Genomic DNA, 18,030 nt, shown 5'->3' with positions numbered 1-18,030 from the left:
TTTTTTTTTTTTTTTTTTTTTTAGATTTATTTCATGGTGCTTATTTTAGTACTATTATTTAATTTTCTTTTTTTTTTTATTTTTGTTTTGGAGAGGTTTTTGCTATAGGGTGCGTGCGCTTGCCAGAAAGACAAAAGAGAGAGAGAGAAACAGGAAGCGAGAAATCATCCCCCAGGGGAGATGGCCACGCCACAATCCTTTCTCCTCCATTCTCCTCTCAGGATCTTGGGCACGCACACACACCAGCCCAGCATGAGTTTAAGCCACCGGGTCTGGGACTCAAACCACGGTCAACTACATGGGATTCCAGCAACATAGCCATTATGCCAACTGCTGGCCCCAACTATTATTTTAATTTTCTATACTCACATGTGTTCACCAGGGAGAGAGAGAGAAAGCTAGAAATAGAGAAAGATCTGTCAGATCTAGGACTTGAACTGCACTGGGCCGTGTGGGAGTCTCTTAGCACCTTAACCACCACACCACTTGTTGACCCCATCAAGCTCTACTTCTAAGCCTAGTTCTCTTGCTATTTCTACCACATCTGCAGTTATTTCTTCCACTGAAGACTTGAATCCTTCCAAGTCATCCATGAATCTATTTCTCCCATACTTTTTTTCTTTTTTCAAAAGAGAATTTTGCCTTAGGGCACATGTGCTTGCCAGAGAGGAAGACAGAGACAGTGAGAGGGAAAGTGAGAAGTCACTCCATGGGGAGATGACCACAATCCCCCCTCTCTTCTCCTCCTGGGATCCTGGGCATACACACACACGCACCTGGCATGATTTTTTACCCACTGGGTCTGGGACTCAAACCATGGTTGGCCATGTGGGAGTCCAGTAACATTGCTGCTATGCCATCTGTTGGCTCTCTCCCATACTTTTCTTAACGTTGCTATTTTGACCTCCCCTGAATCACAAATATTCTTAATGGCATCTAGAATGGTAAGTCCTTCCCAGGTTTGCCTAGGTCCATCAGAGGAACCACTGACTAAGGCAACTATAGCCTTACAGAATGTAAATACTCCAGATAAATCCTATCTGCCCTTTCTCTGTATTGCCAGCTTACAGTTGCAAATATTTAGTTGAGAATTTTTGCGTGTATGCTCGAAAAGGAACATTGGTCCTTAATTTTCACTTTCTTGTTATATGAAGTTGCCATCATGTTTTAGTATCAGCATTAAGTAGGGCTCCTTAAACAAGTTCTGCTATAGTATGTACAGAATTGGCATTATTTCTTTGATCAACATAGAGTTTATGGGTGAAGCCATCTGAGCCTGGCGTTTTCTTTGTGCTCTCGATTAAGAATTCAACTTTTGGGCTAACCCCATAGTTCAACAGTTAAGTGCTGTGCATAGGGAGTAGGATCCCAGATGGCTGATCATGGTTTGAATCCTGGCCCCAGTGGTTTGAAAAAACATGCCGAGCATGTGTACCCCAAATCCTGATGAAATGAAGGAAAACAGACTGTTTTGTGACCATGTCCCATTGGAGAGTACTTTCTCTTTCACATGTGTTGCAAAAAAAAATAATAATAATAATCTCAAAATTTTAAAACTATTAATAGATGTGAGACTCTAGACTTTCAATTTTTTGTGTCATTTTTAATGTCAAGAAAGTTCATCTGTTATCAAAATAATTTGCATAAAGTTGTTAATAATATCCCCTTTGTATGATGTTTGTAGAATGTATAGTGATGTCGTTTTATTCCCAGTGTGGAGTTTGTGCTCTTCCCCTCCCAATCATCTAAGTATGTATTAATTTTATACGGACTTTTTTCCTAAAAAAAACCACAGCTGTTGGGCTTATTGATCTTCTCTGTTATTTTCTTTTTCATTGACTTTTGTTCTTTTTATCTATTTTTTCCTACTTAAGTTGTGATTAATTTGCCCTCTTCTACTTCTTATGATAGAAGTTTAGATCACTAACTGAGTAGAACAATACAGTTAACAAAATCGATCTACTTATGCCCATTGGAGAAAAACATTCTTCTCAAGCACACATGGAACATTTAGAAAATTTACTGACTAGGACACAAAGCAAATGTCAATAATTTTCCAGAGACAATATATTGATCATTTACAGATAAATAATAGTTATCACATTCTTTGGTTACAGTGCAATTAAGGAAGAAATCAGTAACACAAAAAGAACCAAAATAAATACATTTACAAACATAAAAGATGCATTAAAGAAAAATATATTCAAAATTAGAAAATATTTTAAACTGATTATAAAAACACTACACACTACAACTTGTGTCTGTAGGGCTGGCCCCGTAGCCTAGTGGTTAGAGGAGCTGGACCTCATGGCCAAGTGCATGCTTTGAATCCAGCCCTGGTAGCTGGAAAAACACACATGCCCAAAGTCCTGACAGGATGGAGAAATGGAGAAAAGACTGCAGCATGACCATGCCCCATGGAGGGGTGCTTTCATTCTTTCGTGTGCACTGGCATGCATGCATGCAGGAACATGCATCCTCTGGCAATTAAAAAAAAAAACTTAAAGGAACTGTAGGTAGAGTGGTACTATGAGGGACATTTATAATTTCAGGTGCTTGTTTTTCAAAAGAACAAAGGAATTTCCTATTCCAGTAATGACAGACTTAAGTTATCTGGACTAACCCTCAAACTGGACATAAATATGCTATATCAAGTAGTAAACTTTTCCTTAAAAGCTGTGGAGAGCTAAAAATCAATGCAGGCAAAATGAAAGGACAACAGGATCCCAGATGGGTCACTGTGGCATTGAGAGCTTTTGTTCTAAAGGCTTTGCTGGTCCACATGTGCTCCAGTGAAGAGGACAAGCATTCAGGCTGTAGCAGGCCTGCCTTGGGTGGAGAGTCAGAAGGGATCCTCTCCATAGAAAGCTAAGACCCCTGAAGCTATACCCTCAGCATGGATCAATTGAAACCCCTTGCCCTATCCTTAATGCTGAGTGGGACAGAGAACAGAACTTTTCTGTCCTGTTCCTGGCAAGATCTGACCAGTAGCCAGCCCAGTAGAATACTACTGGAAGAAGTTAACATGAACAATCTCTCTGGAAGAATTATCCGTACCTACTTCACAAAATGAAAAAAAGATTTTTTTTTCATGAACACTGAGGAGCTGGGGAATAAAAGAATATAACAAGGTCTCATGAGTGAGAGCCAGTGGGGTAACAGCAGAAAAAGACTAACTGAAAAATATCTCCAAGACACTAGAAACAATGGAATTACCTAACAGGCTTGAAGAACTGAATAGTGCCTACGGATTCTAGAAGAAATTGAAACGCCTAAATTAAGGAAAGAATGTCTTTTGGGACTGGTCTTGTACCCTTGTGGTTAAAGGAAGCTAGATCCCATATTGAACATGACTGTCCATGGCTTGAGTCCCACTCTGGTGACATGAAAAGCCTGGCGGGTATCCATGTGTGCCCCAAATCCTGACAGGGTGAAGAAATAGAGAAGGGATTATGTGAGCATACCCTTTGGGGTGGGCGTTTTTTTTTTTTTTTCCTCTCTCTCTCTGGAGAATGCTTATACCCTCTGGTACTTTAAAAAAAAGAAAATGGTGGGGACCAGCAGTTAGCGTAATGGCTATGTCGCTGGACTCCCACATAGTCGACCACGGTTCGTGTCCCGGACCCGGTGGCTTAAAAAACTCATGCTGGGTGTGTGTGCGTGCGTGCGTTCCCAAGATCCCGAGAGGAGAATGGAGGAGAAGGGATTGCGGCGTGGCCATCCCCCCTGGGGGGTGATTACTCGCTTTCTGTCTCTCTGTCTCTCTGTCTGTCTGGCAAGCACTCGCGCCCTATAGCAAAAACGTCTCCAAAAAAAAAAAAAAAAAAAATCCAAAAAAAAAAAAAAAAAAAAGAAAATAGTTAAGTGTCCAAATGGCAGTAAACTTCACAAAAGGACTTGGAGCTACAAGTCTACAGAGTAGGGATTTCAAAATTTTGAAGGAAAATTATTTCTAACCTAGAATTCTGTACCCAACTGTAGTAGCATTCAAGTGTAAAAGTAGGATGCACATTTTCTTCTAAGCATATGAGATCCCAAATTTACCCCCATATACTATTTCTTCATTTGCTCCTGGAGGAAGTGCTTCTCAAAAATGAAAGTGTTAAGAAAGAAGACAAAACCCACAAATAGAGAATACACCCCAAGAGAGGTGAGGTGAATGTCTGATATTCCAACGGGGAGAGATGCAGGATTACAACTACATAATAAACTCCTGATAAGAGCAGCTCAGAAACTTCCCAAAGAGCCTTAATTAGCAAAATAAAATTGATTGACAGCCTAACGTTCTGGGATATTTTGAGAGGAGATTTATACTAAGGGAGAGATGACCGTATGTTAATTTTGAAGATTAGGGAAATTGCATTCCATAGAAAACAAGTTGAGCAAGAAAGGGAAAGTGATGATATACCACATTCCTCACCTGTCAGAATTTGCAGAGCCAAATTGGTAAGCACAAAATATTGGTCTAGCCAAAATCAGAATACAAATATGTGAAAAGGATAGGAGATGAAGGTGGGGGTAAGGAACTGGTTATTAAAGAGAGCTCAGTTGTCATAATTCACAGTGGGAAGCCAACAGATGGGGCCCAGAACTGGAAAATCAAATAGCAACAACATGAGTGTGTTTATGTAGTGAAATAAATACTAGAAGAGTCTAAAAAGAGTTGAAAGTGGTCGGGAACCAGCAGTTGGCGTAATGGCTATGTCGCTGGACTCCCACGTAGCCGACCGCGGTTCGTGTCCCGGACCCGGTGGCTTAAAGCTCACACCGGGCGCGTGTGCGTGCGTGCCCAAGATCCCGAGAGGAGAATGAAGGAGAAGGGATTGCGGCGTGACCATCCTCTCTGGGGGGTGATTTCTCACTTTCTAGCTCTATGTCTCTGTCTGGTGAGCGCACGCGCTCTATAGCGAAAACCTCTCCAAAAAAAAAAAAAGAGTTGAAAATGGTTACATGAGGGGCCAGCAGAGGGCGTAGCGGTTACATCGCTGGACTGCCACATGACCAACCATGGTTTAAGTCCTGGACCAGTAGCTTGAAAATCATGCCGGGTGTGTGTGCATGCATACTCAAGCTCCCAGGAGGAAAATGGAGAAGAGATTGCTGCATGGCCCCGTGGGGGCTGATTTCTTACTTTCCCTCTCACCATGTCTGTCTGGTGAGCACACATACCCTATAGCAAACACCTCTAAAAAGAAAAAAAAAAGATTACTTTGGGTTGTGGGAAGGTGGGGGAGTGGATATGCTATCTTTTGTAGCAACCCTTGAACTGTCTGAACCCTTAAATCATGTGAAATATTTCTCTTAAAATATTAACAAGTTTTATAAATCAGTGTTACTGTCTCGTGATAAACAGTCCAGTAGGAAAGCATACAAAAGATGTAATAAGGAAATTCAAAGGAGAAAGTCCTCGTGGCTAGGGACATATTTTCATATAGTTTTAACATGAAATATGCTCAACCTCACAAACAGGGAGAGAAAGGACCAGCCACTGGTGTAATGGCTGTATCACTGGACTCCCATGTAGTTGACCACAGTTCGAGCCCTGGACCCAGTGGCTTGAACTCACACTGGGCATGTGTATGTGCCCAAGATCCCGAGAGAAGAATGGAGGAAAAGGGATTGCAGCATGGCCATCCCCCCAGGGGGTGATTTCTTGCTTTCTGTCTCTCTAGCAAGCGCACACACACCCTATAGCAAAAAACTGAAAACAAAAACAAAAACAAAAAAACACAAATGGGGGAGAGAAGTAAAGCTGTAATACTATTCTGTACCACCATGATGTAGAGATTCCACCCACCCAATTTTGGGACACTCTGCCCTGGTGCTAGACTTTTTTGTTTTGTTTTTGCTAGAGGGCTCAGGCACTCACTCAGGAGGGACAGAAGAGCGAGCAGAAAGCACCCTCGCTCCATGGAGCATGGTCACACTGCAGTTTCTCTTCCATCTCTTCCTCCCTTGAGATTTTGGGCATGCACACACATCCAGTGCGTTCCTCAAGTCACTGGGTCCCAGACTTGAACCGCGCTGTCGGCCATACAGAATCAGGCTGCCGTAATGCCAGGCCACAGAGCTGGTGCTGTACATTTGCACAGCCGCCAGCCTGGCAGCTGCCTCTGCAGAGACAACCGTGTGTCCCTCCTGGGCACCCTCGAAGAATCCACACAGGCACGTGTGGGAACCTGAGAAGACCCTCTGTGTGACTGTCTTTCCTCCATTCTGCCTGGCGGGTCCTCCCATCTGCATGTATAGGGCCACCATCTTGTTTTAACAGCTGCGTATTTTGATAGGTGGGCTACTGGTGATATGATGAGGTGTTGACAGGCATTAAAGTTGTTTCTAAATTTTTTTTCAAATGTGTTCCCGCTATTGGATGTGTGTGCTCGTCAGAGAGACAGTGAGAGAGAAAGATATATCACACACACACACACACACACACACCCCGGGGAGAAGGCCACGCAACAGTATCTTCTCCGTTCTCTTCACAGGATTTTTGGCACACACGGACTTACACCTAGCATGATTTTCAATTCACTGGGTCTGGGACTCGAACCACACTGTTGCTATGTGGAATCCAGCTGCCTTAACCTTCACTTTGCTTTTCAAGAGGTGTCCTGGCTAATACTGATACTCTGAGAGTTGCGGATGCTAAACACAAGCCAGCGTTGGAGGGCCAGGGTGCAAGGGCCAGGTCCCTGCGTGAGCTGAGTGTCTGAGCTGAGCTCAGTCTGCAGTGGGAGGTGGGACTGAGCGACAGTTCCACTGGATCCGCACATGTGGTGCCTGGGCCCCAGGGCTCTGGCCTTCCTGTGACCAGGGCACCAAGAGGGACTGAGGCTGAGCCGCAGCATCTGGAGGGGCCTCAGAGAGCGGCAACAGGTGAGACAGCATCAAGGGACACGAGCGTGAGGAGGGGAACGGAGCAGGGCAGCTCAGGGTGCTGCAGCTGGGAAGGCAGTAGCCGAGCCCTGAGCTGAGAGGAAGGCTGCCCGCTCCAGGGCCCAGAGCCCCCCTGGGACCCTTCCCAGGCTAGAGCTGGAGTCTAGGGTCCTCTGCGTGGCCACACAATAGCTACACACTTCACCTCACAGCTGCGACGGCTGTGCAGCACGACCCCGGTGTTGGTCAGGGAGCTGTCAGTTCCACCCCTGCCCTGAGCGCCATTCCCAGTGCCACCTTGGGATCAGAGCAGCCCCTGCCCTGGCTGGCATCACCCCAGCTCCTAAGGCCCCTCCCCACACTACTTGGTCCAGCACAAGCTGCTGGAGCCTGTGTGTGTCCCATTGCAGGCCCACGTCTATACTCTTCAGACAGACGTCTCTCCAGGAGATGCGTCAGCCACCTCAGGGGACATGGCCCAAGTCCTGCCCAGGCACACGGGGCCTATGCTCCAAACATTCGTTCGCACCCACCATTCCCTTTTGGCACTGCAGGAACGGAGGAGTGTGTGCCACGTTGTAGGCAGGAAGCCCAAGACTCAGCCGGACCAGGTCGCAGGTGAAGGGCCAGGCCGTGGACCCCAAGCAGCATGTCTGAGCCAGTGCAGGCAGCCTGCAGGCCGTGAGCACTCTCCCATCTGCTGGGCTCCAACCAGCCCTGGACTGGGGTGTGCAGGCCGCAGTGTGTCCAGGGGACGGTGATGGGGGCCTTCTAGGAGAGGATCTGAGCCCACCCTTGTCTGGAGGAACAGTGCCCAGGGCCTTCACATCCGGGCGGGGACACTGGCTGCCCGCTGCCTCCCATGGCCTGACCCTTGTGCCTCCCCAGCACACAGCCCTTAGATGCCTGGTCAGCTCAGAGCAGATGCTGGTGGGCAAAGAGGGCCAGTGGCAAACCTGCCAGCCTGGGGGACCCAGCCGAGGGGCAATGTTAGTCACTTGTGACCCCACCGACTCACTGGAGCCTGAGTGGGCTCCTGAGGAGAGCGAGGACAGGAAGGCAAAGGGAGGGACATGAACCAGCTGTGGTTGGAGCCCTTGGCCGCTCGGGCACCAAGGTAGGAGAAAGCCCCCTCGGCTTTCTCATGCCACAGGGCCTGGGGGGCTTGGCAGGAAGCCCGCCACCCCTAGGGACTTCACTGAGCCTCTCCCAAAGCCGCGGGCATCGTTGGAGGAAGCACCACGTGGAAACTGCATGGGAATCCACTGCCCTCTCTGAACCCTCGCCCAGTGCCAAGATATCAGACCTGCGTCAAGGGCAGAAGCTGCACAGGAGAGCCGGCACGCAGGCTCCGGGGAAATAACGTGCACTGTAAAAATACAACAGTAATGACTTACACCGTTTACATGGCTAACGGTAATGGGCCCCAGGAAGCGGCAGTCAGGTAATCGCAGGCCCTCGGCCCAGGAGTGGACGCCACGTTGGCAGATGACAGGTGGGAACAGTCCTCCCTGCCCAAGCTCCAGTCTTCTGTCCTGAGGCGGCCTAGAATGCAGGCTCCAGTGGGTGGCCTGGCAGGGGGAGGCCAGTGGACGTGGGAAGTGTCCAAGCCGAGGTCTGGGAAGAGGATGCCTGTGTGCTGACATGGGTGTGCATACCGGCTCCTTCCGCTGCAACAGCTGCATTGCCAATGGGGACGTGTAGGACACAGCCGTCATGCGGTCACCTCCTTTGGTGGGGGAAGGCAATTTGCATTCCAAGCCTCAGGAACTGTGCTCCCAAATTCTCCCCTGGGCAGCCTACGGCCTACACCTGGAGACAGGTCCCCTCTCAGCTGCCTGAAGCCGGAGTGACTTGTTCAGGCCAAAGGAAGGGTCAGTTCTGGCCACAAGTGAGGTGGGAGGAGAGGAACCCTGCCTTGTGGCTTTTGCACATTGGAATGCGCCAAGGAGGGCTCTGGAACCTTCCACTAGCCAGCAGTAGGTACAGACACCAGCCAAGCCTGCCCCTGCAGCTGGGAGGCCCAGAATCACAGAACCGCGACCACCCTAGGGTGCGACAGAGATGACCACAGAGAGGCCAGGGCTCCATCATAACAGCCATTGCCAACAGAAGGGGACGGACGGCCTGCCCGCCCCACTGGGCAGTCAAGCCTTGGTGGGATGTCCAGCCAGGCCCAGCCTGGCGCAGTGGCGTCACTGCGGGGTCCCCTTCCTCCTCTGCTCCAGCTCGGACAACCGCTCCTCCCGTGTCTGTGCGTGCTGGGCTCCGACCCTGTGCGCTGTCTCAGTGGCCGCGATGTCGATCTGTGCATAGCGGGTGGCACCAGCCCCTGAAAGTGGGCAGCCAGCACTGTCTTCAGCTGCAAGGGCAGTCCCCTGTCCCAGCGGCTGGGGCTCTGCGATACCCCCTCCTGCACCCACCCAGCCAGGACCTGACTGCAGGCCTCAGAGGGACCCAAGGGCCTTGTAGGTGAGGGATGCCTTCAGGGCATGTGGCCCAGCAGGAACTGTGGGGAACCATCACTTGCTCTGCAGGAGGAAAGACTTGGTGACCTGGAACGGGCTCCCAGAAACAGCCAGGGCTGCCACGCCTGGGTCAGGGCCCTGAAGCATGGGTCCCGCTCCCCTTCGGGTCCTCCCCACAGCACCCACCTCGGACCCCTGTGCTGGGCTCCTGCAGCTCCAGGCCCATGTAGTGCAGCTGCCTTTTGGAGGAGGGACTGACAGGGATGTTCACGTAGGTAGGTGTCTCAACACGCAGCCTCTCCAGCCCTGGGCTATCTGCAGCCTCAGGCCCTGGGGATCCTGGCAGGAGAGGGGCTATGAGATCCTAAAATCTTCAGCAAAGAGCTGCCCACCCTTCATAGCCCAGCACCCTCCTCCCACCCTCTACCTCTTCAGAGCCTTGGAAGGCTCCTTTCTCCCCTTTCCCTGGACCATCCTCCGTGCTGCCCTGTCCTGAGACCCACTAGATTCTGGAAAGAGCCATGCCTCCCTCCCCCACGTCGTGCATGGCCTTGCCAGCTGCCATTGCTGACTGCTGCCTGGCCCAGGGCCCCCAAGACCTGCCCTTCTCTCTGTCCTTGCAACCCTCATCCCTGTCCTCCGCAGCCACCTCCTCCTCAGTTGTCCACGCTCCTCCTCACCCTGTCTCTAGCCCTCCCTGTCTCTGTCCCCCGAGGCTGTCCTGCCTGCTGCGGGATCCAGGGACCCCACTGGATGGAGGAGACCCCTCAGGGATCCTACTCTTGAGCCCATGCTTCCACCTGCCTCCTGGTCACCTACACCCTCTCCCCCTCCCAAGAAACTCCTCCCGTTCCTTGGCGTTTCCCAGCGGTTCTAGCTCACTCTGGGAAGCCCTGGCAGGAAGCATCAGGACCCAGGTGGGTGGAGTCCCACGTTAGCAGGGCTGCCCAGAAACACACCAGCCCCCCTTTCCCGCAGGCCAGAGCTCCTGGCACCTGGTCATGAGATCCCGCGGGAAAGACTCCAGCAGCCCCTGCTCCCTCGTCCCTGAGGGCTGGTGACCTAGCCACCGCCAGGTCTGGACTCGGACCTGCCCAGGTGGTGAGGTCCTGTGGGCTCGAGTGTGTCACCCACAGCACACACCCACAACCACAGAATTCAGGGGAGGGGGGCTGGGATTTGGGGAGAGTGCTGAGAGTCCCAGCAGGCTGGTCTGTCTGAACTGCCTGCCCTGGAGGGCCCAGCTCTGCCGACCTGCTCCCCAGAGACCAGGGTCACTCTCTGTCACCTCCTTGGCAAGGGCCCCTTGGCCACCCCCAGTGAGGCACCTTCCGGAGGTCCACTCCTCATGGCACCTCTCACCCTCATTCCACTTTACTTCCGCCAGCAAGGCCAGAGCTGGGGAGCTCCATCTGCTGCTTGCTCCAGCGGGAAGCTCAGGCCAAGGAGGCACGTGGCCGGGCAGGGCTGAGTCAGGCCCAGGTCAGGGGGCTCCCCTGATTCTGTGAACACTGCAGGAAACACAGTTCTCTCGCCACCACTGCCCATCTCTCCAGAACTACATGGCCCTGGAGGACTGGACCCCGCTCAGAAAACAAGATGCAAATGCCTCACATCTGCTTCTGGCCTCACCACCCCTGGAGAGAGGTATGGGGGCTCCCGGGAGCAGTGCTGATCACCCCAGAGCCCACTTCCGGGTCTCCTACCTCAGGGCACAGCCAAGCCTGCACCATCCTCCAGGATCTGGTCTCTGGTGACCTGGGCCCTCACCTCGACTAAACCCTGATGCCCCTCTGGGCCAGCCAGCAAGGACAGTAAGGAATAGCAGGGAGGAGACCCCTGTTCCCTGCCGAAGCTCCAAGAAGGTGGTCATACTGCCTGCGATGAGCGGTGAGCAGTGAGGGGGCTGGGACATGGAGCCCGTGGTGGGTCCACGTGGAGCTAGCCTGGAACATCCGGGAGGGAAGAAGGCTTCTGCTGGACAGGGGGCGGCCACCTCCCTTCACCAGTGCTACAACCAGGAGAGCCCTGGGCCAAGTGCGACATGCCGACCACACTGCTGGAAACCTGCCCTCCCAGGGTACAGGGAAAGGGCACTCCAAATGCCAGGCTGGGCCTTCAGGGTCCTTGCATTGCCGAGTCTGTGGAGGGTGGCAGGGAGGCCCCAGCTGCTCTGCGTGGCAGATGGAGGTCCCATTGCCAGGACCTGGGCTTTGTTTGGCAGTCGTGTCGTGTGCCCTGAGCAAAGACAGCAGAGCATTTTCAATCCCAGAAAAGCTCCATTCTAAGGCAGGGATTTCTGTAAGTCTCCTGCATTTGTAGCATAAAGAATCCATCGTGAGAAAGAACCTCTCCCACGAGACCTGGCAGATAGGCAGAAGAGGGCCAGGTGCTGGGCTGGGGATGGGCTGGGGCAGGCCTCGTCCCACTAGCCATGGCAACGGGCAAAGGCCAGGCCATGCCATGTCCCCATGGGCTCCACACACCCACCCATTCACCGTGAACATGACCCGGTGGCCCCAGCACTCAAAGGGGACAGACATAGTCATGTCCCGTATAGGGGATGACAGGCAGAGGTGCTCAGAGGAGACACCTGGGCCAAAGTTTCCCTTGCAGGAAGTAGGAGGCAGCAGGCCTGGGAGAGCACCAGGGCATCGAGGATGGGTCTAGAAAGGAGGCAGGGCTCGTGTGGAGGCCATTGGAGGCCAATGAGGGGAGCCAGGGCTTGACCCCAGGGGGACATGGCATGCTCCTCGTGGCTCAGGACCTTGTCTTCCATATTTCCCAAGATCATCTTGGAGGGGAGAGGGTGGAAGCAGAGGGAGCACAGGCCTACATGCAGGGCAGGGAACAGAGGTCTGGACCACCCACACCACCCGGGGTCACAGGCGGCGGGCTCTAAGCAGAGCTGGGGTGGGGGGAGAGGGTGCTGTGCCCGGTCGTACCGCTTTCTCCCTCCTCAGCTGAGACCCTCATTGTTCGTCCCATGGGCTCCCCTGGCCCGAGGGCCATGGAGCTTCCAGCCAAGGCCCTGAGGAGGCAGCAGCTGCTCCCTCTGGCTCCCTACCTCCCCTCTCCCTCCAGGTTCCTTTAGTCTTTCAGCTTCTTGATAGCATCCCTTTAAGCTGCCTCAAACACAAGCAGAGAACAGGGGTCATTGTCTCTTGGCCTTTCCTCTCCCCCTGCCCCCCGCTTCCCTGAGCTGAAGGCCAGGCAGCACAGCATGCCTGCTCGGGTCACGCGGACAGCCCTGGACCCACCACGGTCAGGCTCCTCTGTCTCCTGCCAGGCCCAGGGCCCCAGCTCCCTCCTCAGTGAGAAAAGCTCATGTTCTTGAGCAGATTCTGGGCCTCTGCCTCTTCCAGCGGTGGTGGGTGTCCCCTGACCCCCACCTTTTACCTTGCCTAGGTCAAAGACATCAGATTTGGTGTAGGCCAAGTGGGTGGCAGGGGAGACGCCCAGGACTGTGAGGGGGCTGCCCTCCCCACCTCCTGTTGTCAAGGGACAGCCACAGCCCCCTGGACAGCAGGCCCCGCCCAGCCTAGCATCCAGGCCGGCAACGCTGACCCAGGAACCTCCAGGGCCAGCCGGGCCTGGGCTTTCCTGGGCCACCGTGCTGACCCTGCAGAGCCTGGCCCCAAACAGGTGTCACTGACCCTGAGTAGGGTCTAAAGCAGCCCCTACTCCGTGGGGAAAATGAGGCTCAGAGCTGGCCCAGGATCCCCCCAAGTCCTCCCACACAGCCCTCCACACTCCCAAGGCCTCCCCTGAGCAGCCCACACCTGAGACCTACACCTGGAGAGGAATGCCCTGGGGACAGCCAGTCTTTCCACCTCCCATTGGGCCTTCTCTCCCCTCTCCAGCCCCAACACCGCACTTGCCAGACGACGAAGCCCCTGTCCACCCAAAGTGCCCCACCGTTCAGGCCTTGTCTCCCTGGGAAGCCTGCGACACCCCACCACCTTGTCTCCCAGTCCTCTAACTGCCTGAGGATGTTGTCCCTCTTACTGGTCCATGCCGTGGGGACCAACTGCCCCGTGTCTGTGCCTCCTGAGCTCCAGACTGTTGTCCCGCTGCCCACTCCCAGCGGGCACTCCAGAGATGGGTCACTCAGCTATGCCACATGGAACCCTTCACCTCTGCTCAGCTTGCTGCCCCACCCCACCCACCTCGCCAGGGCTCTCCCATCACTCACTCACCTCACCACTGTCACCCACTGCCCCTCCACCGCCCACTGTCACTCACTCACCCCACCCACCACCGGCCCCCACTGCCTCTCCACCAGCCACTGTCACCCACTGCCCACTGTCACCCCAGCCGCTCACCACCCTGCCCATCTGGCCGCCATCCTGACTCCCGTCTGCCCCTTCGTACTGTGTGGGGCTGGCTCCACGCCAGGTGCCTACCTGGATGTGTCGTTGCAAGTCCAGGGGGCGTGGCAGCTGCTCCCTAGACCAAAGAAATCACACGTCAGCGTGCCCATCCTCCTCCCCGCCCTCAGAGCCAGGACACTAACCCCCAGAGTGACACGATGACACAGGTCGGGAGAACCTGGGCCGCCTCCAGGGGAAACCAGCTGGACCCTTCACTCCTGGTCTTCCAGGCCCTGCCAGGCCCATGCACCCCAGGATTCCGGGTGCCCACCCCCAGCCAGCCTGGCAGCTCCGAACGACAGCCACAGAGTGCTGGCGCTCCAGGTGCAGGCACGGGGCGTTGTGCCCAGGCCTCCGGCAGCCCCATTTGTACTTGCTGGCGCCGCTTCGCCGGAAGGCAGCACGGCCGTCTAAGGGCCGTCTAAGGGCCGTCCGGACTGCGGCATCGATGCAGCCCCGCCCACACAGTGGCAGTTTCCTCTCAGGATCCTGCTCTAAGCAGCTCCTGGGGTGGGCTCAGCAGGGACCCCTTCCAAGAGAACTTCGCGTGGGAGGCCCCACATGAGATGAGCAAAGTCACCCCAAATTGCAGATGACCTCTGACAGCGGCAGGTCCCGGTCAAAGGTGTAGATATAATTGGAGGAGAAAGCAGCCCGGGACAGGGTCTGCAGGCAGGTGGAGGGACAGTGGCCCATGGCTGGGCCACTAGCATTCCCTGCCTGGTGGTCCCCAGCGAAGAAAGCAGAGGCTGAGCCAGTGGGGGCTGTAAACATCTCAGACCCCTCAGAAAAAGGCTCCTGTCTGGGCCTAGGACCCTGGACAGGTGACCAGACAGACCCTGAAGTCTCCAGTATTCTGAGGGAGCTGCCAGGGTGTGGCCTTCTGCAGGGTGGGGCTGGAAGACTGGACATGGGGGTTCAGCTCTCAATATCAGTCCAGGCCAGACTCAAAGGTGGAGGGTCACAGGGCGAGCCAGGACCCCCCAACCACTACCACCACCAAGACAGGATGCCCTGAGCAAGCCACACTGCTCTAACCACATCTGCGTTCATTACAGAGCCCCGTGCAGGCTTGAGGACTTAGGCAGTGCTGGGGGGCCCAGGGACAAGAGGCCAACGCCCCAGAGCCTGTCCTGACACGTAGCTCCATGGGCACCTGATGCAGGTGGTCAGGCAACTGCTCAGGGAGAGCCAGCTCTGCAGGCACAGGATCAACCTGAACTTGGCCGTGGGCAGACCACACTGGGTGACAGCGAGCGAATGCAGGGCCGCCTTGTAGCCCACGCCTGGGGCTAGGACCAGCAGGGGGTCAGGCAGCAGGTGGAGAGGGGGCAAGGCTGGTGAGCTGGGCTGCCCACTGGGTAGGGAACAAAACCTTCAGCACTCAGATGAGAGGCCTCATCAGCACAGTGGGAAGAGAATGAAAAGGTGACTCTGCCCTGGAGGCCCCACCCAGCCCCACTGTGAGGTCCTCGGTGGAAATACGGCACACTCACTGTGGGGGCCGGGCCCCCTCCTGCTGAGTCCCGGGTCCTTCGTCCTGGCCAGGGCTCTCAGGCCGGAAGCAGACATCAGAAGGCCCTGGCAACCTGGCTCCAACCTCCTCCTCACTGGGCAGCCCAACTCCCATACGGCCCTTCTCCAAAGTCCTCACCATCAATCGCAGCCTGGGAGACCCGAATCCTTAGCAAGAGCAGTTGCACAGGGTGGGACAAGCAGAACGTCCCCTCCTGTCCCCCCACTTCATGGCCAGGGGCAAGCCAGTCCCTGCTGGGGCCTCAGTCTATTCATGTCTGAGAGCTGCCTGCCCACCCCTTACCCAGCGAGCCACAGGCAGGGGACCGAAGCATGGACAGCGGGACTCTGGCCAGAGCAGGAGCCCAGCCCTTCAGAGCCATTCCATCTGGTTCCCAGCACCAGAGTCGCGGGCTTCTTTCACCAGACTCCGCGGTGGGGAGACCGCAGTGACAGCAATGCTGACGGCTCCCAGGACACGCACGCCTGAGTGCTCACATGTTAACCCATCAGACCCTCAGTGCAGCCAGAGGCAGGGACTGTCGTCCCGTCTGTGGAAGAGGAAACTGAGGCTCAGAGAGGTGTAGTGACTTGCTGGGCCACCCAGCCTGGCAGGGGGTACATGCGGCCCAAGCTCACCTCCCATAATCTGCCCACCCCAGAACGCCCTTGCAGCCAGCCCCCAATAAAGTGGGTAAAGGGGGAAAACAGGCAGGGCAGGGTGAGACAGTGCCCCTATGGGACATGCAGGGGTGACTAAGATGGGACCCTGTGGGGGAGACAGGCAGGGTGGGGGCTCTAGGCTCAGAGTCGGCTCCCTCACTGGCCCAGGAGGGAGAGTGGAGTGTCCACTCTCACCTGGACGTGGGGTGCCCCATGCCTAGCCCTAGGCACTACTGAGGGTTTCACCATAGTCTCCAATGGACACGCGGAAACACGCTACACACACCCCACATGCATGAACATGTATGCACATAAGGCACATACATCTCTCTCTCTCACACACACACACACACACACACACACACATGGGCTCTGTGGGCGATCTGAGCTTCCTCTCCTCCGCAGCATTCAAAGGCTGACCAGACAGTCCTCAAGGCTCTCTGTGTGACCCACAGGCTGGGGGCCCCTGGGATTTCAGATCCAGCCAAAGGCCCAAGGAGGAGGGCCAGGGCAGGAGGTAGAGAGGGCTGGCCAGACGCAAGAGGACAAGGTGGTAAGAAAAAGAAAGTTTTATTTCCAGTCTAAGAATGTATTACAAACAGTGTCGGGTTTTAAAAATGTGAAAGAGCAACAACGTCGTCAGCCAACAGTGAAGGTACAAAGCGCAGTATTTACAGGTGAGCGGTCTGCCCCCAGGACCAGGGTTGACTGCAGGAGCCAGCCAGGGGGTCCAGAAAGGGGGTGTGCAGGCCATGCCCCTGACGTGGGAGAGCAGAGCACCCCCGCCCCTCCCATGCAGGTGCAGCTGAGCACACAGGCTGGGACGCTGAGTCCGAGCTGGGTGGCCGTAGCAGGGCTGGGGCGTCCGAAACCAGCGGAGCCCTGGGGTCTGACTTCCACTACCGGGTCCTGACCACAGCTTTCCGGCCCGGGAGGAGGGCTCAGAGGGGTCGGGTGGGGGATTTTACAAAGGACCCTTAGGCACCTGGGTCACACGGAAGAAGGCAGTGCTGCCTGAGAGTCCACCCAGCCCTCTCCCTGCCCAGCCCCCTCCCAGTCCCCTCCCAGCCCTCCGGGGGCTCAGGAACAGGCTGATGGGGGAAGCAGACCCAGGCCCACAAGTCACGGAGCCTTCTGAGCCTCAGTTTCCTCCTGTGGCACGAGGACGGCGTGCCCACCGCGGGCTGAGGGTCAGAGGCGAGGATACACACAGAGCCTCGCCTTGGCTGGCGTTCCCCACGCTCGGGGGCGGGGAGGGTCATTTCTAGTGGGTGGTGTGACTGCACTTTGGAGGTGACCAGGAATGAGATGCGAGAGTGCATCATCCACAAGGTAGGAGGGAGGGGAAGGAAGAGGATGAGGCCCAGCCAGTGAGGCCCAGCCATGGCCGGAACCGACAGGGACACAGTGGCACCTGAGCCCCCAGCACCTGGTGCTCAGGGTAGAGGACAAAGAGCTGGGCTTTGAGGCTCCCGACTCCTGGCCTGCCAGCCCAGAGCCCCTGATTTCCAGGACACCCTCCCCAATCTGGCCCCTCCACTGGTGGCCACAGTGCCCACCCCAGGCCTTGTCCCAGGGGAGGATAGCTCTGAGGTTGTCACGCCCACACCCCAGGCCCTTCCCACAGGCTCGCTGGTGGGGCCGCCTTGAAATAGCACAAAGCACACCCCCCTGCAAGGCGGCCGGCTCTACACCATCTCGAATCAGAGGGACCAGGTCCAGGCCCCTTGCAGCAGCAGGGCCTGGTCTGCAGCTCTCAGGGAGGGGGGTTTACCTTGAGTCCGCCACAGACTGGACATGCCGAAAAGAAAGCCGGAGGTGGCCCAGTGTGGGGGCCGCCTGTTTCCCAGGGCTCGCCGCTGGGGACTGGGCTGGGCAGCGCGGCCTCACTGCCGCCTGGGGCCTCTGTCACCTGTCCCCGCCGTCTTGCTCCCAGCCAACTGGAGGGACACCCAGCAGACGTCTGGCCGCCAGAGTCCCCAGCTGCACTGTCATCCGGGCTGCCCTGCAAGGCCGGGCTTTGGTCCCTGGAGGCCTGGCGCAGGCTGCGGGGCGTGTCGTAGTGGTGCCGCAGGGAGGTGGGCACCTGGTACTCCGCCGCTCCAGGTGGACACGCGCACAGGCTGGGCTCGGCT

At 55.4% G+C, this 18,030-nt stretch overlaps 1 protein-coding gene across 1 annotated transcript in view; it reads right to left on the bottom strand.

The window, feature by feature from the left end:
- Positions 1–9,042: 9,042 nt before the first annotated feature.
- The window catches only part of DOK7 (docking protein 7), a 27,212-nt gene continuing 18,224 nt past the window's right edge, over positions 9,043–18,030 (bottom strand). The window contains exons 6-9 of the mRNA XM_027773576.1: positions 17,670–18,028; positions 13,751–13,793; positions 9,531–9,683; positions 9,043–9,208 (exon numbers count right to left, since the gene is read on the bottom strand). Of these exons, the coding sequence (XP_027629377.1) occupies positions 9,072–9,208; positions 9,531–9,683; positions 13,751–13,793; positions 17,670–18,028 (692 nt within the window). The 3' untranslated portion in view covers positions 9,043–9,071. The remainder of the gene's footprint in view (positions 9,209–9,530; positions 9,684–13,750; positions 13,794–17,669; positions 18,029–18,030) is intronic.

The sequence above is a fragment of the Tupaia chinensis genome, unplaced genomic scaffold, assembly GCF_000334495.1.
Source record: "Tupaia chinensis unplaced genomic scaffold, TupChi_1.0 Scaffold000360_1, whole genome shotgun sequence".
Classification (NCBI taxonomy): domain Eukaryota; kingdom Metazoa; phylum Chordata; class Mammalia; order Scandentia; family Tupaiidae; genus Tupaia; species Tupaia belangeri.
The sequence above is the reverse complement of the archived record's forward strand: the minus strand, read 5'-3'. Positions and strand labels throughout refer to the sequence as shown.